The sequence below is a fragment of the Gouania willdenowi genome, chromosome 8 (genome assembly GCF_900634775.1).
Source record: "Gouania willdenowi chromosome 8, fGouWil2.1, whole genome shotgun sequence".
Lineage (NCBI taxonomy): Eukaryota > Metazoa > Chordata > Actinopteri > Blenniiformes > Gobiesocidae > Gouania > Gouania willdenowi.
In genome coordinates, this window is record NC_041051.1 from 23,010,425 (window position 1) to 23,032,321 (window position 21,897).

Below are 21,897 nucleotides of genomic sequence, written 5' to 3' on the forward strand. Positions count from 1 at the left end.
AAGCTGCTGGTGTTTTTTATTTATTTATTTTTTAATCAGATTAAGATGTATAGTGTTGGCCTCATGGATCTATAAATTGAAGATTGTTTGTTCGAGTTAAAAAAAAAAATGTAAAGTTGAAATTACTGCTCAAGAGTGTGTTGGTGCATTGCATTATGGGATATTTAGTCCCGTAGATGGATGCATAGAAGTGTTTATACTTAATTTTTACTGTGATTTCTTGTGTTTGCTCCAAAAACTCAGCCTAAGTGACTTCCCAACACATTTCTGGTGTGTTCACTGAAAGTGGCAGCTAAATAAAGCTGTTTAATTTTGGGTTCACAAGATCTGAATCCAGCTGAAATGAAATGTCTGGAGTGAGGTGATATCACTGGGAATACTGGGAACAAACTAGAACAAAGATGGAGTCAACCAATCACTGCCCTCCTTGTCTGGAGAAGAAACACAAGAAATCACAATAAGAATGAAATAAAAACATGTCTGTGCAATTGTCTACAGGACTCCACATCCCACAATGCAATGCACCAGTGTTCCTCGATGGATTAAAAAAAAAAAAAGTTTGAAGGGTTTGGCACGTTGTCAGTCAGTTGTTGGCTCGCCCTTGGTCTAATTGTCATATTGGATTGTTTTTGGAGCAAACATGTACCTCTTAGGGTTAGTCTACGCCCCCTAACAACCTGTTGGAACAAACAGGACAACACACTGTGTGAGCGTTGGAGGATGAAGCTTTGCAGCCTGTAGGTTAGTGTTGATCATCACAGCGTGTGACTGATCCAGGTCAAAGAGGTTTACCTGCAGGATCACATCATGTGAACAAGTTTGCTGACAAAGTTCAATGATTTTTGAACGTGGATTTGTTCTGGAATGTGTCACTTGTGGTCTGTGTTGCTCACTCTGGGCCGTTACTGGTTGATCCTCATACCTAACATTGTGTTCTCCACATCTTCTCTCACATGTTGTGACTCAAAATGTAATGACATCAGCTCTGAAGAATTGTTTCGTGGAAGTAAACGTAAGTTTCCTTATTATATTCATGAACGGATTCCTACTTGTGGACCAAACTTATACTTACAGTCTGGACATGTTTATCTTCCTGGAGTGGATTTTCTTAGCCAATCACGTTAGATGATGATTTGTACAAAGGCTCTGATGCATGAACAGAATCATTTGAGAATGAAAGTGTTTGTACAGAGAGAGGTTCAAGTGGAAGGGCTCCTGTGAAGACATGCTCTGTGACACAATGTGGTGAATAGAAGAAGTGGAGGCTTCATCAGAGCTGGTTGACCTGTTTGGTAAGAGAGTTCCTCTTCTTTCGGCCACACCCAGATACTAGTCGTCAGCTTTGATATGCACCGGTCTAACAAGCAAACATCACTTTGCCTGGGAAGGCTTCTCTGTGCCTCACAACACTGAGGTGGATTATTTTGGCTAGGTTTGAGGGATCTATCAGGACTACTGAGGAGGAGACATCAGGCAACACAGGTTATCATTTAACTGCTTTTTATCTTTCCTATTCCATGCATTTTTTTTTTTTTTTTTGTTTTTTTTTTTTTTTACATTGCTGTTTTGTTGCCCTAATGAGAAAACATATGCTTTGTGTGGTTTTTCCTGCACTGGGAATGAAGTGATGTGTGGCTCTAAATTGTATTTTCTTGAAATCTGCAATGTTTAGATCTGAAAACCTATCCCACACTAATCTGGTTGTGTGATCCGTTTAGGCCAATAAGAGTGGAAAATAACACGTCACCATTTTAGATTGTTGGAGACTTGCTAAGTTACCGCCTGTGATTTGACCTGCTGAGTTCTTTCATTTTGAAAACAAGAGATCACTCAAAGAGTCAAACCTCCTCTAAGATCAGTTATTGTCAGTTATTTGGATCAATGATCCTGATCATCGTACCATGATCATTCACACTTTAAAGGCTTGGAACAAATTTAGATCCATTAATAACCATACAGTAGGTCACAATGTATGGACACCATTTTTTTTATTTTTATTTTTATTTTAGAGAAATCACAATGCAATCCACAATCCAGATCTGATCCAGATGAATCTTAGTGGAATAATGGAAAAAAAACCAACTGAATGTAAGTGAATCAATTTGCATAAAGATCAGCCAATGATGATATGAATTTGAAAAAAAAAAAAAAATAAACTAATCCAGAATGAGTATAATAATCCTTATACCCTCCAAAATGTAACAGAATCTTCCATGGCAGAAGGTCTATCTTTGATTAAAGAACAAATTAAGAGAATGAGAAACAACACCTTGCAAACCAACCATGGATCACTGCTTAGTAAAGACTGGAGTTCAGAAAAACATGGTGTGTTTAATGCAGAAAGGCTGAAGAATAGAATTTCAAAAGATTTTGCATGTAGATGTCAAAAAGACAATAAAGGCTTTTCAAATGAGATATCTACTAAAATGATCTAAACCTCATTTATATGCTGTGTTGAATGATTAGCAAAGCAACTGTAAGGTTTCTAAGGTATAATACGGGAATCTGTGGATTCCTCCTTCATTCTTCAGATGTGCAAACCTGTTGTTTTTGTAACGTGTGTTTGAGCATATGATCGTATGAAAATGGCTGCCACTGCCAGTCAACAATAGTTTGGACTTTTTGTAACTTTACACTGGAATTTCTGCCACGAACGCTTCCTCATTCTGACTGCAGATGAAGAAACTGGTGTGTGAGCGTGAAAAGCCACCTGACCAGGATTCCAGAACTAATCTCTGTGATGTGTGGTTGATTCTAACAATGATGTGTCTTTTCCTTTGGTTTGCTCCACACTTTTCCTTATTGTTCCCGACAGGACGGTGCAGATTATACACAGATCACTGCTGTTTGCTGGTGGTTTGTGATGCTTTACTTGTTCTCTTTCACTTCAGCTTACATCGGGGTGTCCGAAGTTTTTGCGGAGAGGGCCAGATTTGGCGAGGTGAAAATGTGTGGGGGCCAACCATTCACCCTGAAATTATTTGAACCATTAACATCAAATGCAAATAATCTATTTTATGATTTTTTTTTTTTTTTTTTTTTAATCGCAAATGGCAAAATGGCACACTTCTCATGTATTGACGCAGAAAAAAAATCTAAACACATTTTTATTGAAATCACTCTACCTTTCATTGGTGAAGACCGATGAAAGGTAACACTTCAACACTTCAAATTATTCACTATGAAATGCTCACGGTACACGTCTGAATTTAAAACATGTAAACACTAACAGTTATCTTATTCAGATGTTTTATTCAGTGAAATATAAATTTTTTTACTGTGGTCAACTGTGGGCCGCATATTACTGATTTCATGACAGAGGCTGCGGGGCCAATGGTGTTTTGAACACGGGCCGCAATTGGCCCCCGGGCTGGACTTTGGACATGCCTGGCTTACATTAATAGACACTACTTTGATGGCCGGTTTCTTTGTGACAAAAATAACATTAAGTGTCATTGCAAAGTTTAGCTAGAGTAACATGCTTTTCTCACAATGACACGTGGATTGATTTGACCATGATAAATATGTAGGATAACAGTTTGTTCTACTCTACATATTTATTAATTTTAAGCTAGAGATTTAAAAGCCTTTCTTTTTTAAAGCTGATATCCGGCGTTTCTGAGAAATCTATGTTTATGTATGATTTTTTTGAAATGTGAAAACATACCTAACTAGTCTTTTACTATGGTCTACTGCCGGTGGTCATTCATATACATTAATGTATATACAGTAAGTCCCTCCTTCGCCCTATAGACCCCTATACAAATGGAAACGATCGCCGACTGTGCCCAGCCAATAGGCTTCCATTTCCTGTTTTTGAGACTGTCAATCAAAGTGAATGCGGAACTGTGCACGGAAACAAGGCCGCGTGTCACAATAGCAAACAGGTAAATATGATTTTGGCTCTTACCTGACCCATAGACCTATATCAATGCGACCTTGTTATGTTCCGCGATGCGCGTGCAGAAAAGAAGAGGCGTGGCTTCTGGTATATTGCAGAGTCAAGGGGGAGGAAGTGGAGCTGTTGGGGGGCGGGACATTGAGACGTCCTCTCAGAAACTCTGGGTAGCAGCTTTAAAGTATATCATGGATTTATATATAAACTCCTGATTGTGTTCTTTATACCATCTGTTCTTGTTTCCTTTGATATTTGACGTCTCATGTTTTTCCTGTTCTCTGTCAAAGCTGGACGTCAACCTTTCACTCACTGTAAATGAGGGTTTTATTTTCCAATCGGCATTGTCAAGATTGTGTTGTTCATGAGTGATGTTTTAAATCACTGAATGAAACTTAGCATGTTATGATTCCAGTTTAAACTAGGTCAGGTATTAGGTGTGTCCCTGCTCCAACACTTTTGAATGTGAATCTAAAGCTACGTTCAGACTGCAGCTAAATGTGTCCCAAACCTGTATCAACCTATTAAAGATGGTCTGAACAAGTGGAACATATTGTGCAGCTGTTTGTTAATAAATGTGCCTGTGTGGCATTTTACATCATCAAATTTAACCCAGAATGGTCTTTCTAATTTTATATTATTCAAAAACACTGTCAATGAATTCTAACTGAGCATGTGTAATATGAGCAGGTGAAACAATCATTGAAGAGGAAAAATATACTGTTAAAACAATTTGTACACAGCAGCTTGTAAATTCTGATTGTGTTCAGGCCAAGATGCTCATTAGGTGATGATTAATCTGCATTAATGATCATTAGGATAATTCTCTTCCTAAAGCAGCACAGTAATCTAGTCTGATGTCCAAAATAAGAGAAAGTTACACAACACAAATACACACCAACTAAAGTGTGGAAGATTACATCACAATTTGCTGCTCTCTTGGTTACTTCAGATATTCTGAAATAATATAAAATCATTTTTATAAATTTTAATCATTCCTTGTATAATTTTTGTGCCATAATATGATTCTGTCGACATGTTTCCATTTAGCTATGTCATCATTTCTGCTGATCCATTCGTGTTTCTTTGCATTCACCTCCACAGTACTGTGTGCGTGCCATGAGCTTCAGCTGATCGTGAAGGTCCCGTCTCAATGCAACGCTTTCCTCCTCCCAATGCACAAATGGACGTCCAGATGGTTTCTCCCCCTCTGAACAGCAGCCAATCACTGATCAGCATACTCGACAGATCTCCAGTTAGCACTTTTAAACCTGGCCACTCACGGAACAACAGCAACGGATCCTCCAAGTTTCCAAAGCAGGTACAGAGACGAGACATTTGGGATTTCTTCTAGCAGGGATACCCAGCTCTCACTCATCTTTTCTAAAACAAAAATTGTTAAGAACGTTTGGAAGTTATTGGACAATGTCTGTTGCTAACGCTTGTTTTTAATCCAGTATTATGGTCCTGTGTGAAGGAACCCTGTGGAATGTTTCAGTTGACTTTTGGTTGTGTAGCTGTGTTAAATGCTACAGCCTGCTCCTTCTGTTTGTGTCAGTCTGGTCACTGGGAGGTGATGGAGGATCTCCAAAATGTGGATGCAGGTCCAGCTGTTGGCTCCTCTCTTGATCTCAGCATCCCTGGAATCTGTGAGGGCTATCTGATGAAGAGGAGGAAGTACCCGCTCAAAGGATGGCACAGGGTGAGCACAGCACCAATTTACCCATTGTTATTTTGTATTATTATACGAGTGCTGCCTGCTTTACAAATGCAAAATGAGTCAGAGATTATACAAAGGCTTTGTTAAGATAGAAGGATGTTGGCAGGGGAAATAGTTTTCCAGTGATGAAAAAAAAAATAGACGTCTTGCTGAACTTTTTCATGAATTCAGCAGGAATGAGTAAAAATTAATACAATGTCATATAAAAAAAACACCCTTTTTAAATCCAGAATTAAATGGCTGTGGTTTTTTTTAATAATTGACACTAAAAAACACTCTTGAAGAATAAAGAACATATTGTACATTAATTGAAATCCACTATTGCAGTTTGTACAATGACTAGAATAATATATACATTCTAGTCATGTTTTCTGTAGCTGTTTTACTTTGAGTTTACATTATAAACTTAATCTGTTAAGATTCAGATTGCTACTCCTGTGTATTTTACAGTGTTGATGTACTATTTTCATTATCAGGACTGATCGTGAGCTAATCACTGAAAATAGGCATTTAACGTCTTTCTTTTTTTTAATTCAATGCTTTCAAGGATTTTTGTGTTTTTATTTCTCTTCTGTTTGAAATCACTGTTGCATTGATGACGCAAACATTGTCAGACATATATTCTTGAAGGAAATCTCTTGGAATTGAAGGAGTAACTTTATTGTGCTTTCAAAATAAAGCCCTCGCGCGCATTGATCATTGTGTGTAGAATAACAGATCAATGACGAGAATACACACGATAAAAGGCTCCACCTGCCCCGTGTGCAACTGATATCATGTAAAACATGTGATAATAATTGTAAAGCCTTATATATAGTTTCAAGATCACTGGCTCATTGTGTTTTCTGTCCAGAGATACTTCTTGTTAGAGAAAGGAATTGTCAAGTACTCAAAGACACAGCAAGATGTAAGTCCTTCATTCAAACTGAAAGCATCGATGTGCAGCCACATTTCTGTTGTGATGATGCAGTGAATCCAACTGTGCTGCTGTTGTTTCAGATCCAGCGAGGGAAGCTGCACGGCTCTCTGGACGTCAGCACTGCCGTCATGTCTGTGAACAAGAAGTGCAAACGCATCGACCTGGATGCTGGAGACAGCCTTTACCACCTGAAGGTAACGCGGTCACCAGTGCTCCCCAACATTAAGTGCAGCAGAGCTAATAAAAGAGACGTTAGATTACATATTTGTATATGTGACAGGGACAAATATATGTGACTTTGCTTTATAACGTACACAAAGTAGACGCCATGCATATAGTTTTCTAGCCTTGGTTAATTTACAACCCCTTACCCTGTTTAGAGTCTCTACACTGATTCCCAGTCAACCTCAGAATAAACTTTAAAGTTATGCTGCTGGTGTATAAATGCAGTGAGAGGTTTTTCAAGTGCAAACCCAGCAGGTCTCTCAGATCTATGGACACAGGTCAGATAGTAGAGCCCAGAGTTCATAGCAAACATGGTGACGCTGCTTTTAGTTGTTATGCTGCAAAGAAGTGGAACAAACTGCCAGCAGAGCTGAAGTCAGCATCACATGTGAACATTTTTAAATCTAAGTTAAAGGCATACTTTTTCTCTACTCCGTATGATTGAGAGGGAGATTTTTAATTATATTTTTGTTGATTATTGCTACACTTACTAAAGCTAACATTAGCCCACCCTTTTAAAATGAAAAATAAGGAGGAAATATGTGATATTGTCCCAAAACCTGTTGGTGAGGGTTTAGTTTGTGTCATAGAGACATTTACATTTCAGAAGGTGAAGTCATGTTGCTTCATATTACGTCAGATTTTGTGCAAGAATGCATGACGCGTGTGTAAACATGCATGCAAGGCTATATTCAGTGTCAGATTGCAGTTTCTGCGTGATTTAAAAAAAAATAAAATATTGATATGAATGTTGTCATTTCCTTTTCAGGAAGTGAATTCAGTGTTTTGCGTCCTTTTTTTCTGTGATCACATATAATCAGTCCCTACATATTTTAAGTTTGTACAATGACCTTGCTATCATTCACCCCCTGCATTAAACATCCAGTATCTCTTTAACCAGCTCAATTGTAAAATAGATGCTTATCCTAAAAAGTTCTAGAAATCAACATTGGTTTTCTCACTTTTCATATAATTTATCTCGTTTTCAGGCAAAAAGTCACGACCTCTTCTACATCTGGCTGACCAAGCTGTGCGCTCACCGTGTGTATCGTAAAAACGAGGCCCTGAGTGTCCACCGTGGCGTGCTCCATGCGCTCTCTTTGGGCCAGAGCAGCATACCTACCGCTTCCAACTTTTCTCAGCAAAGCCGAGCAACCGTGAGTTTCGAATCCTGTTTAACATCTTCTTATTAATGAGCCTCCACCGCCTCACATCTCTGCAGTGTTTCATCATGTGCTCATGTGTGTTGTTTGTTAAAGTATTTGTTCTACAGCAGGTATGGTCAAAAAGACAACTTTTATCACAGTGGGGACACAAACGTGATTGTATCTGATCTGAGGGTCACATGATCCACATTCATGTCAGCATTAGAATAATGACCAGTCTGAGCATTAACACAGGAAACAAGTGGTTTGCGTTATTTTTGTGTCCGTAGTCGTTTTGTGTTCCTGTTGTCCTTTTGTGTATTTTGTCTTTTTGTATAATTTTCTGTTATTTTTGTTGTCCTTGTGTATTTTATGTAATTTTGGGTGTTTTTGAGGTCATTTTGTGTTACTTTGGGACCAGACAGAACTAGACTGAGGGCAGTAAAAAGACACTGGTAAATGTAGGAGACGGTGTTAATATGCTCCTAGGTTACAGAAAATAATCTGTCTCCTACAGAATGAATAGATTTGCTGGTTTTTCCACTTACTATGAATATTTTGTGATGAATGCTGAAAGCTGTTGGTGTCCTGACATGCGTCTCTCCATGTGTTGATGACAGCCAGTGATCTGTTGGTACCTGTTTGTGCTTCCAGCCTTCCCAGTATGCCAGCTCAGCCTTGGCGTACCAGTCAGAGATGGTCAGTCCAACCCCGGCTGTTGCTTCTCATCCTGGTGTGACGAGTAAGGTGTCTGCGTGGCTGCAGCAGACCCAAGACATTGACGCCACCTCCAACGGTGAGACCCAAGGGTTGAACGTGTACTGTTGGACTGTCTCACGACCTTCTCACACGTTCGTCTGCTGATGTCTGTCGATGTCAATCTGACCTTTGGGCCGCTTTGTCTCAGATCTGGCTCGCTGTCAGGCCGAGCTGACAGAACTGGCTCAACTCATCAATAAACTCCACTGGCTAGAAGGAGGTCTGCCCATCACCAGCACAGATCTGGGGATGCGGATCAGTATGCAGGTGAGTAATTGGACTCCCTATTCCTGTTAGCGTTCTGTAATTTTCCTTCAGTAGAAATGGATTCCTTTCCACAAAAGCTTATTTGTTTCGGTTGTTGGAAATGAAATCATTGTGTTTCATTTCTAAGAATCTGTCGTTGGAAAAGCCCAAAAAGAAGTCTGGGAGGACGATCGGTCACTCCAGGACTTTGTCCCGTGTCGAAGCAATGGGAGGAATGGTAAGGGTTCTAATGTATCATTTTACATTTCTCACAAATATTTTTAGTTTAACTGAAGAAGCTTTGGTGAGTCTGAAGTTATTGGTGAAAGAGAAACAATGAAGTACTTTTCCAATAAAATCACAATAGACAATCAATCCCAAATTATTGCTGCTGATCTTTGTTTGGATATGTAAAAAAAATTAAATAAATAGTAATTGATCCAAAATTTATATAGCACTAATTAGAGCAACAGTTGTCTTGTAGCGCTCATCTCAAAATATGAAATTGTTAGGAAAAAAACTTAACAATTCCACTTTAACAAACAACAGCGATACAGTAGGGAGAAAAAACGCCTTTTTAACGGAAGAAGGTTCAGGGTGGAGAACATCTGCCTCAACTGGTTGGGTTAGTGGACACAAAGAGGAGAACAGAACAGGAGAGAGTGAAAGAACATCAGAGGATCACAGACTAGTCTCCCATCTGCTACTTCCGGTCGCAGCTTTTGAACATTTGTGTGACACTCGTAAGTGTATAACCATTGCTGTGTGCTCATAACATCCATCATTTTTTGAATGAGCTTTGCCTGAGCTATTAAAGAATATTAGTAAAGTGTTGGAATGTAACACCTGTTGGCTGTGCAGGCTCTGGTTTGTGTACACGTTGTTCTTTTTAGTGAAATCTTTCAGAGTTTATCAATGGACTGAATCTTGCCACGTTACATAAGCTCTTACTTTTGGCAACGCCTTCTTTGTCGCATCTTTTGTCCAGCTGCTGGAATGTGTTGGTATCTCGCTGTACAACTTCTTTCTTTTTGCTCCTTCAGTACAACTCCAGCCACCTGAGCACCAACACCGGCGCTGGCTTGGCGGCGTCCGTTCAGTCGATCCCTGACTACGTCTACACCCAACTATCCAACCCTCAGGTCACATCACCTGAAGCCAAGAAGCTCCACACAGACATCTGCCTGGTTTCACAGAGAGGTAGCAATGACATTTCTGTCTTCTTTAATGTGTAAAGAGCATAGCTTTAAAGAGTCATATCGTACATGTTGGTTATGGTTCATCACAGTCTTCTGTCCGTTGTAGTTCATACTTCTCTCAAGTCCGTTCATGACGTGCTGACCCTGGAGCGAGAGCGGCTGAGGCAGGCGTGGACTGGGCCTGAAATGAGACAGAACACCTCGCAGCAACTGGCCACGCTTTGCAGCACATTGTCAGAGGTACGTTCGGACATTTACTAAAAATAGAAATAAAAATCTGCCTTGGTTTTTCTTTCATTCATTCCTAAATTATTTTGCGTTAGTCATAATGATAAACATAGAGCTTTGGTATCGACCAACCCAAAGCTGACTAATAATGGCGGCCAAGCCCTCGTCGTCTGTCTGTGACACGGCTGTGAGAGACTGCTGAGCAGGTTTGGTCTGTTTGGGGGCAGGAAATGTGCAAGTCATCACAGGGCTGACTTTTCTTACCTTTTACACATAAAAATGACTATTACCACACTGGGACTCTGTCCTACAATAAAACCCTGTACACGCTGTACAAAGGGATGAACGCGTGCATGGAGACTCTACCTGCTGCACAGTACTGACTCTTCATGTCTCTATGGCACATTCACTGTGTACAGAAGATGTCTAGTTAATTAAAGATAGTGGTCTTTGGTTGGATGGAGGATGCAGAGGTTTGTACAATGGTGGGAAAAAAAAGAAACAGACTTTGAAGTTAATCTCACTGTGTGTACACAAAGTTCGGATTATAAGGATTTTTACTGCATGATATTTCATAAAATGGCCATCATCAGGCAAGGTTTGAATGAATGTTATGATGCAAATAAAAATAGAAATCTTATACAGGACTATAATAAAACTAAAATAGGGCAGAAAATAAAATGGAATAGATTTTAAGTCATTTCAAAGATTTTTTTTCAAAACAGCAGTCATGGCCAGACAGTCGCACCATATGATGTTTGGACACTTTGAACAGAAAAAATTACAGCAGTAATTAAGTAACATTTAAAAAATCAAAGTGAGCGCATACAGTATATACTATGTTGGATTTCAACCTTTTTTTAAACTACTAGACATGCAGTTGGACAGAATATTTAAGTGTCACGTCATTGACCCATTATAGAATGTTGTTCAGTATAAATAATTACAGTTCATATATAATGTACACACAGTAAAGCCTGCATATGTTAGTATGCCTAGCCAACATGCATGGTCCCTACAGTTTTTAGCACCTGATAACTGGTGAGATCTTCCACACATTTATCAGTATTTATTGGCATGTATTTCATGTTTTCAACTAGAAACATTGATGGAACCTTTAGATGAAGCCATTACAGATCAAAGGTCATTGGTTTTCTGTCTCTGGAAAGTCTTTGATGTTAAATGTGATCAGTCAACCATAGTTATACTCACATTTGGAGTACATGTACACGCCGTTTGAGCTTAAATTTGGTATCCGTGATATCAACCATTGTTAAGCTCTACTAGTGCTCAATTCTTGAGTATGTAGTATTTTCGAATCTCTACATGTCTTGTACATGTAGTGAATTCGACAATAAAGTTGATATTGACTTTACATGTACTCAATTTTGGTCTACTAGTGCACAAGTAGATTTTACTAGTGAAGTAAAAAGTTAAAGCTATTTTGTGTCTCTAGTAGTTCTAGTGAAGCTTTGATTTTTAACTAGTAATACATTTTAAGTCTACTCGTACTACTAATAACATGAAACTGTTTACTAGTAAACCGTTTTGCTTTACTGAGCACTATTCACGCACTGGTTTTCCAAAAACCTTTGCTATAAAACAATGTTTTGGTTACTAGTTCATACTAATACACGTAAAATATATCACTAGTAGTACAAGTAGAATGTTTTTAGACTACTAGTAGCACTAATAAAGCCAAAAGATTCACTTGTAGTAATAGTAGACCTGATGCATATTACATAGGGGTGATTAGAACCAAATCCAGCTCCCTGTATTAGTTCTAATACTATTGAAAGCCAATGGCAAGCCTGAATTTGCTTTCCCTGCCCCCTTATTAGCATATGATGCTACTAGTGATACGTTGTGCTTCACTGGTAAAGTTTACTTGTGCAATAGTAAACCTAAATTAAGTACATGTACTCCAAAATTGAGCACTAGTAGAGCTTAACAATGGTTGATGTCTCTGATATGTATCACATTTATGCTCAAACGTTCTTTCCATGTGAGTCTTCACACTTAGTCGCTGACGTGTGAGGTGAGTAACACTTAATGTGTGTATTTGATGGCAGCAGGTGAACACGTTGTCGTCTCCTCAGAGCTTCTCCTCTGTAGCTCTGCAGGTGTTTCAATTGTGCAGAGTCAAATTAAGGCTCATTGATCGCTGACGGTGTGAATGAGTGCTGCATTATTCAAGCCTGACTTTGTGTTTGTCTGTGTTTTTGTCATGGCTGCACTGTGTGCATGTGTGTATCTCCTGTGTGTGTGTAGCTTGATGTACAGTCTCATCTGACCAAAGTCCACTCGCTTTCCCTGTCCTCTGACTCTACTGAAGAATCCTTCTGCACCGTCCGCCCGGACCAGGTGTGTACTGCTGTGTGTGTTGCTTGCCTGCTTTTGTGTTGTGATGTTGATGACGGAATGATCCAACACTCTATAGACACGCAACTATGGCATCAATAGTTGAGCTGACATGTCCGAGTTGTGCAAAGTGATTGGATGTGTATTGGATCCATTGGTTGGTGTTGAATGACCCGTCATTGATGAATGCACACGGTTGTTGTCACAGTTGGCTTGCTGTTAAAGACGTGCGTGTGAGTGTTATGTGTAAACGTTCACGTGCAGTGTCTCTCTTTCCTTCCTTTGCATCTTTCAAACATTTGTCGGGTAATGGTCTGAACTGTTGCTTTTATCTCAGTTTTTAAATTATTATCAAACATCAAAGTGATTTTTTTTTTTTTCCTTTACCCATAACAGAGGACACCGTCCATGGGGCGACAGAGTCACCGTCCACCCTCCGTGGCAGATTCCATGGCGGAGTATTTTGATGCCAGTGAGGTGATATTGTGTGAAACCTCATCAGAGGCTGAAGCGTCTGACGAATCTGGCCTCAGTGACATCACCACCACCAGCAACTCAGAGCCCGAGGAGGGACACTGTGAGTTCTTAGACCACGTTTATACTCTGTCCACTGTCTGTAGCCACTGAAAAAGTAATCAACTTGATTTTTCTAGCTACAGCCACTCTGAACTACAGAAATAGTGTGAGCAACGCCCCAAATGAACCTAGCCCAATGAGCACTGACACCGGTAAGAACCTCCCGTCATCACTCATCTACCTATGATCACAGAGCATGAGTAGATACAGGATGTATCTGTAGTCCACTGCAGAGCTGACACATAGAGCAGGGACCAAATAACAAGCACTTTGATTTAATGGGGGCCACAAAAGAAAAAAACTATTTCATCATTAATGGCCTTAGTGTTCAATATGAGTCCCTGCAGGATCGTCACATTAAAAGTCCTTGATTTTATAAACAATTATAATTTTTTGGGATTGTTTAGGAGAAATTTCAGGATAGTTCTTTCAACAAAATTAACGATTAAAAATGGCTGTCGTCATGAGATATAAGCATGGATAAGCTGTTGGCACTGCAAATATTGTGGGGTTTCATTAAATGTGGGAATCTGAGATCTCTACAAGTGAATTTGACACAATTAATTATGTTTTCTCTGTCATGAGAATGTCAAGTAATGAACGCTGTGTTTTGGTCCAGGCCGCCGCAAGGTACTTCCCGCCCCCGGGGCAGACAACAGCCACATCGGCATCATGACCATTCTGTATAACAACATTGGCAAAGACTTGTCCCGAGTGTCCATGCCCGTGGCACTGAACGAGCCCGTGTGCCTGCTGCAGAGGCTCAGTGAAGAGCTGGAGTACTCGGAGCTGCTGGACATCGCCAATTACATCGACAACCCCTATGAGAGAATGGTTTGTTTCCTTCACCTCGTGTTTTGAGTTCTTTTTCCCTTCAGCGTTTTTACAACGTGTGCTCTTCAGGTTTACGTGGCAACTTTTTCCCATCTCGGCTACGCCTGGGCTTCCTGGAGGTTTCGTTACAAACCTTTTAACCCTGTCCTGGGTGAAACGTACGAAAATCACAGAGAAGACCGAGGCTTTCGATATGTCAGCGAGCAGGTGAGCAGCAGAGAGGCAGGGAATGGATCCTCTTCTGCTTTAAAACACACTCACACACTGTTCTCTTTCAGGTCAGCCATCATCCTCCTGTTTCCGCCTGTCACGCAGAGTCTGAAAACTTCACTTTTTGGCAAGGTAGGAACCCACGTGTAGCTCTACATCTGTTCGATTAGAGGACTGAAGTCCAACTCATGCCCGCTTTATCCTCCACTCTCAGATCAGAGATGGAAGAACAAGTTTTGGGGGAAGTCAGTGGAGATCATCTCTAGTGGACAGGTCAATGTTGCGCTCCCACGGTAAGTCTTTAAAGCAGCACCACTGATGACAATGTAAGCACAAGCATGCATTTTGGCACAGAGCTCAGGACTTTCCATTTTCTAAAGATAAAGAGCTCACATTCAAGCTTTTTGGGAAACCCTGCATCAGTGCCATTATCAACTCAACTGTATTTATTGAGCTCTTTAAGGCAGCCACAGCTGACACAAAGTGCTATACACAATAAATACAAACAGCAAAACAATAAAATAAACTAAGTAAAACAAGAATAAAAACTGATAATTAAGCACAATAGTAAATAAACACAAACTACAGGACACTAAAACAAGAGCAGAGTCTCATACTGGGTTAAAAGCCAAAGAATAAAAATGGGTTTTAAGAATGGACAGTGATGGGGCATTTCTTACGTGTAGTGATGGCTCATTCCATAGCTTAGGAGCTGTGCTCTGTCCCCTCTGAGCTTTATACAGGTAGTCAGTCTATCACAGTTGACTCAGACTGTAACTAAAACAATCAAAAGTTCTGCACATGGTGGAGATAAGTGACATGGTACAGTTGGAAGTCCAAATGTGTTCCTAAACCTACTGTAACTACTTATATCAATAGGGATGTGTGCTCTGCAACAAAGGTTTATTAATGCTCGGTTGAATGAATTGTCTTCTCAATGAAAGGTAGGTTCACTGATGTCCCAGACTGTCCTTCAACAACACACTTTCACACAAATTCACCATCCTGCTACTTAAAGCTGCAGGAGACGATAATTGTTTATCAGATAAGACACAGTGCATGCCTGAATGATCAAATAATCAAAGAAAATGTGCTCAAAAAAAGATGTAAATGGTTGGTTTTGATCTCCACTGTAAACACTCTTACTGAGTAAAAGTTTGGTGCATTGTGGGATGTGGAGTCTTCACCTGACAAAACACTTTTGTTTTGTTTGTTGTTTGTTCCTCACTCTACCACACATTCAATTCTAATTCTGATCTTTCCGTGTAAACTCCAAAATAAACATCCACCATTGTTTTTGACGCAACTTTCAGTAAAAACACCAGAAATGTTTGGGGAAAACACAAGAAGTAAAAACACTTCCATGCATTCGTCTTCAGGACTCCACATCCCACAATGCAATGTGGGAAACTTTTCCGATAATGTCAGTGTTTACAGTGGAGATCAAACAAACTTTGGAACAGGAAATTCCACCTTCTATAGTTTTTTATTGAGTAAATGCTCTTTGATGTATTGATCTGTGAGGCCTACATTGTGTCTTTATCTGATAAACAATGATCGTCTGCAGCAGCTTTAAGAATAGGAGCTTAATGACGAAAAATGGCCAAATATCAACTGTCATTTTAGACTTTATAAAACTTTTCTCTGTTCCTTTCTAAAGTAGTTGTATTGCAGAGAGCAAATGTCAAACCAGTCCGACTACAAACTGAGTGCTGCACAAGCTAACTAAACATGTCGGACAACTTGCACAATTCCTTTTAAAGTCACGAGAAAATATTTCCTCAGATTGAACTTTGTTGTTCGTCGTATTGCAGACAGTAAATGGGTTGTCAACATTCCAGCAACATGTTTAAGATTATTTAGCAGCCACAGCAAAAAAGTCCACTCATTTTTATATCTGTTCAAAATACATGTTTACGCCAATTCTGTGGTGTAGGTTATACTCAACTCAACTTTATTTATATAGCGCAAATTACAACAAAGTAATTTCAATGTGCTTAACAAAATACATGGTCCGTAGGAAGAAAGAAAGAACCCAACAAGATCCACACGAACAAGCATTTAGCGACAGTGGGAAGAAAAAACTGCCTCTCTTTATAGGATTCTAAAATGTATTTCTTCACAAGGGTTAAGCTAAGTATCTCGGGTTGCCAACTTTAGAAATAAAAATCAGGGACGCCCACAGGCCTGACTCCTGTAAGAGTGGGGTTCCTGTCGCACCATTTTGTTTTGTGTTTTTATTAAATGATCAGGAAATCAAGTGTCAAGTAATTTAATGTAAAGAACTCTGAACACTGAATTTCTCAAAAATAGCAACATTTTTACAAAGAATAGCAGAAAGCTCAACTAAATGTTCTTTATATATTCCAAAAATTGACATTTCTCTCCGGAATATTTATTTATTTATCAACTGTTAATCCTTTAGTTTAATTTGTTTTTAAATGGCCATACATGCATAAGATGAATACTATACTGTAAATTAAGGAAATTATAATTAATAAAAAATTTATTTTTTTTGGTGCAAAAAGTAACCAGATATGAAACTAAATCTAATAATATAATTGTTATAATTGATTCAGAGGGTGTGTGTGAGAGATATGTGTGTTGAACATTTATAAAGATAAAGGACAAATGATGCTGTGTGTTGGTTTAATACTGGATGCCACATTTAATCACCAGATAAAGAATGATTCTGTATTTTAGGAGATATGTGGAAACACTGAATGTATGTGTTGTGTTCCTTTGTGAAGGTATGGTGACCACTACGAATGGAACAAAGCTGTGACGTGCATCCACAACGTGCTGAGTCAGCAACGCTGGTTGGAGCACTACGGAGAGGTGGTGATTAAAAACACAAAGAGTGACGTGTGCACGTGTAAGATAACCTTTGTCAAGGTGAGCGCACACACGCACAGAGCAGCGTCTTGTTGATGCTGAGAGGACTCGCGCTCACTCTGCTCCTCCTCATGTTCCTCACGCCACAGTCTCGCTACTGGAGCTCAGACAACAGTAAGAACGAGGTGCAGGGCGTGGTTCTGGACCGAGCCGGGCAGGTGGTGCATCGCTTTGGGGGCCTCTGGCATGAAGGCATCTTCTGTGACACTCTGGCCACGCCCAAGTGTATCTGGAAGCCCAGTGAGTATTTAAAACACATGTGGACATCAGTGCGGAGCTCCAGAGCCTCACTGTAACCATGGATACCATGTCCTCCTGTTTAGATGTGCAGCCTGACGACCAGTTTGACTTCTATGGCTTCTCGCGTTACGCTCGGGAACTCAATGAACTCACTCCAGATCTGAGGAACGTCCTCCCACCCACAGACACGCGCTACCAGACCAGACCAGAGGTAGAACGTCCCTTCACCTGTACTCACCTCATCAAGTACATCCACGTGCTGACTTTGTTCCCCTCACTCCTGTGCACAGGCTTCTGGAGGACGGCAAGGTGGCAGAGGCAGATAAGAAGAAGGATGAAGTAGAAGAGAAACAAAGAGAGAGGAGGAAGGAGATGGCCAAGAAAGGAGAGGAGCACGTTCCCAGGTTCTTCAGGTGAGGACTCGTCTAATGACTAATGTTAGAGTAAACAACAATGGTTCTCAGGTAAAAGTACTGCTGCTTCATAATATAATTGCTCAAGTAAAAGTAAAAGTACTTGAGTAAGAGTAAAAAAGTACCTCGTAAAAAACGTACTCAAGTAGTGAGTAACTTCAGATGCAATTTATTTCATCTGAAACCATCACTCCCTGGATGAGAGGTTTGGATGTATTCATTTTTGGGTTGTGACAACATTTTATTGTCACAAAAATTCTGGTGACCCCAGATCCTTTTTTTCTCTAAAATTAGTTTTTTTGATCATATTTGTTTTTACTGTGTTACAAATACAGAGTAGTAAGGATTAGTGTACAAAGTGAAAATATGTTCCAGCTCATATTTGTTATACTGAACTTTATTTGAACTATATTTATATTAGAGAAGGTGAAATAGAATACAGTTGTTTGAGATTATGTGTGGGGTTTTCATTGAAAAAGAATAATAAATATTTAAGCTTTTTGAGCTTTCTGCCTCTTCCTGCACCTTTTTTTCTATTTCTGTGATATTATGTATTGTTTTTTTAATTGTGCAAAGTGGATGAATAAAAACAATTAAAAAAAATTCAATATAAAAAAATATAGAATTTTAATCAGTAATTTATTTTGTTACTATAAGCTTCAGGCAACCCCACATTGGGTCACAATCCCAAGGTTGAAAAAATAACAATGCAAATGATATATATTCAAATACCTGAACCTTCCCTACTTGTGTGCTTGAACACACTTGGTCACTAACATCAAGGCAAGACAGTAATTTAGCCCAAATTTGGAGCGTTACTTAATATCCTTGCTGATAACCTAGCGTGTTATGCTTAGTATGTGTTTAGTTTAATCCTTAGGTTCTCTAGTTTCATATATGGATCTCCAACGTTGCAATGAAAAACCTCTTTTTGTTATATTGTGTAGGAAATCTGTGGACGAGGCCAACAGAGAGGTGTGGCTGACCAACGGAACCTACTGGAAGCTCCGCAAAGACCCAGGCTTCTCTCAGACTGAGAACCTGGACCTGTGGTAGGACTCTGCCATCATGAACTCTGTCCTCAGCAGTTTAAATCAACTGCAATGGGTAACAACGTGCAGTTTTTCGAGCATGAATGAACCTCTGTGTGGAGGCGAGGTGCTGCTCTGCAACAAATGAAGACTGCTGCCTTTCACCTACCTCTCTGAAATGAAACCTAAAGACTTCCAGGCACGTGTTTGTGTGTCAGTCTCCTGACCAAGTGACCGTAGTAACAAAGTGGAGTCGGTGAAGCTCATCTCTTGGATCCAGGGCGTTGGGTGTGGCTGTATTTTGCATGTTGGGGTGATTGAGGGTGATGCGGTGAAGTCCCGCCTGATGTTCCTCATCAGTGGGTCTTATGGGAAAATCAGGATTTTCTCCCTATTTTGTTTTGGTTCTGGTGACAGTTTTTCCCCAACGAGTCTAATGGATAACCAGAGCGCTTCAGTCCACCCTGCGTTCCCATTCCTCACTGGTATGATTGGTCTTAGGTTAGCTGAAGGAGCAGGATTGATGTGGTTCCCAGTGGACATTTTTATCCAACTTTCAACAATGTATTTTAATGTTGAAAAGAAATCACTGTTAATTCCCTGTGGAATATTTTTTTAAATTGTTTCAAATAAAAGGTCCCATAATTACCTCCAAGTTTCTAAACATATTTCAAATCAGTTTGTCTCATTTATTTTTAGTTTTTAATTCATCATAACAAACATTTTCTAATCCAATACAAAGTCGTGACGTCAGCACTTAGCAACCCGCGCCCATCCAATTTAAGAGCGGTAATCATTTGCCTGACAACCACTATTTACCGCTGATATCACGGTGTAGGTTTTGCAGTCTGGCTGATTTTTATCGTATAATGCCCAAATCCTGCGTAGTCTTTGGCTGTCGTAACCACGCCTGGCTGAAGGAAAAGAGGGCCTTTTACAGAATATTGACAGAAAAAGGAATAAACGAAAAAATCATGGATCCAAGCACTGAGGCGAACAAACATAGAGGGAACTACCCAAAATCAAAAGTGGTCGGTATGTTTGCAGTAGACATTTGTTAATGTAGGTTGTGTATTTGGGGGATGATATTGATTATGAATTAGTCTACATTTAAATTGTAATTTATTCAGTAATGACTGAAATGTTTATGGCTAGTATTCTAACTTGAAGACAAGCAAGGTGAAAATAACAGTAAATATGCAATCTTGTATATGAACTGTAAGTATATTTAATAAACAAATGTGCTTCATATACCCATTTATGTTTTAATTTAGGCTGTATTATTATTATATTATGTGTGGCGCTAGCCTAGCATAGCCACATCGCGTAACGAGCCAATTATCATGATGACAAAGGCCTCTATAGACTCAAAAACACATGCATTAGCCTACCTTAAAGAAAATATATGCATCTAAGCTTTTGTAAGTCCTCATCTTCTCCATTGTGTAGACACCAGGGCTGTTAATGAGGTACTCGTAAATAACAGGCCATTGGAGATCTGGCCACATTGTCGGGTCGTTTTTCTATGAAACTTGAGGTGCTTGGTATGGACATGATTCCAAACCAACCAGATATAACTTCCCTTCATATCGGTGCTTGGCCTTTGGCTCTAATCTGCTGAAATATTCGTACAACATTGAGTAAAATCTTCGCGTTGTCTGCGGTAAATAGTGTAAATAGCGGTTGTCAGGCAAATGTAAACCCCCTCTTAAATGGCGGAGGACGTTGCTAAGGCAAATGTCCTCGGATGATATCGCCCGCGAAAATGTGTATGGAAAGCTGCCACTAAAATGATCACTACTGACCCCCTGGTGGGCTGGATGCAGTATAAGATGGGGAACCTGTACAACGCCTATGAAATTATATTGTTGGAAGACAAATAATACCTTGAATAATCATTGATAAAGGATTAAATGTTATTTATATTAATTTACATGGACATCAGAAAAGAATGCTGCTTTACAATTTTTGAAATATATTTTAATGATAAAAATGTGTCCATATCTTGAGTGTTTGAAGAATATTCAGATATAGGTTTACGTAAGGAAAGTTTTGTATTAGGCAATGCATCTAAAGAGGTAGAATGACAGGACAAATCTTCCCATTTGAAGCCATTAGGGGTGAAACAGAGTTTTGGGGATCATTTCTGGGTAGAGTATATTTTGTATGTTGGCAGCCCAGTAGTAATAGTGAAAGTTCGGGAGGGAAATTCCACCATTTTGTCAATTGCGTTGCAACGTATTTTTACGTGTTCTAGGTGTCTTCTTATTCCAAATGAACTCTGATATTAGTTTATCAATTGATGTGTAAACAGATTTTGACAGGAAAAGAGGAATACCATGGAAAAACATGGAAAAATTTAGGTAGCGCATTCATTTTGATTACATAGATTCTACCTCCTAATGATAAAGACAGCAGACCCCACCGTTCCAGGTCCTGCTTTAAATGACACAATAGTGGGGGGAAATTAGCTTTAAAAATGTCTTTAAAATCATGTGTGAGCCAAATTCCTAATAATTAAAATTTGCATGTGTTAACTTTCAGGGAAAAAAGGTCAAAATTAATGGATTTGGCAGTAGTATTAAGTGGCATGATTTCACTTTTATGTAAATTAACTTTGGGAGAGTTTGGCAAAAATATCGGGGTTCAATGTGTTAAGTATGATCGGTAAACCAGTCAAAGGTTCAGACAAGAATAAAAGTATATCATCAGCGTAAAGGGATATCCTATGTTCCAAATCATTTTGCCATATCCCCTTCATAACAGCTACAGCTAGTGGTTCAACTGCTAAAGCAAATAACAGGGGTGATGGTGGACATCTGTCTGGTGCCACGCAACAGTGAAAAAAAGGCAGACAGATTATTGTTCGTACAAACAGCAGCTGTTAGAGAGGAGTATAACACTTTTATCCAGCCAAAGCTGAATTGTTTAAGGGTATAGAACAAATAATCCCACTCCACTCTGTCAAAAGCTTTTTCAGAATTGAGGGATACAACTATTG

General features: G+C 39.4%; 1 protein-coding gene across 1 annotated transcript; it reads left to right on the forward strand.

The window, feature by feature from the left end:
* The first annotated feature begins 1,580 nt into the window (after positions 1–1,580).
* On the forward strand, positions 1,581–19,564 carry LOC114467903 (oxysterol-binding protein-related protein 7-like). Its single transcript, XM_028454421.1, is given in 24 exon segments — positions 1,581–2,088; positions 5,000–5,216; positions 5,454–5,597; positions 6,469–6,522; positions 6,615–6,728; positions 7,749–7,916; positions 8,559–8,700; positions 8,812–8,930; positions 9,058–9,147; positions 9,953–10,109; positions 10,215–10,348; positions 12,608–12,700; positions 13,094–13,274; positions 13,351–13,425; positions 13,893–14,107; positions 14,177–14,314; positions 14,386–14,449; positions 14,532–14,610; positions 17,068–17,212; positions 17,302–17,452; positions 17,536–17,648; positions 17,650–17,663; positions 17,743–17,865; positions 18,813–19,564. Coding segments are annotated over 23 exon segments (2,790 nt in total). The 5' UTR covers positions 1,581–2,088; positions 5,000–5,048; the 3' UTR covers positions 18,922–19,564.
* The last annotated feature ends 2,333 nt before the right edge of the window (positions 19,565–21,897 follow it).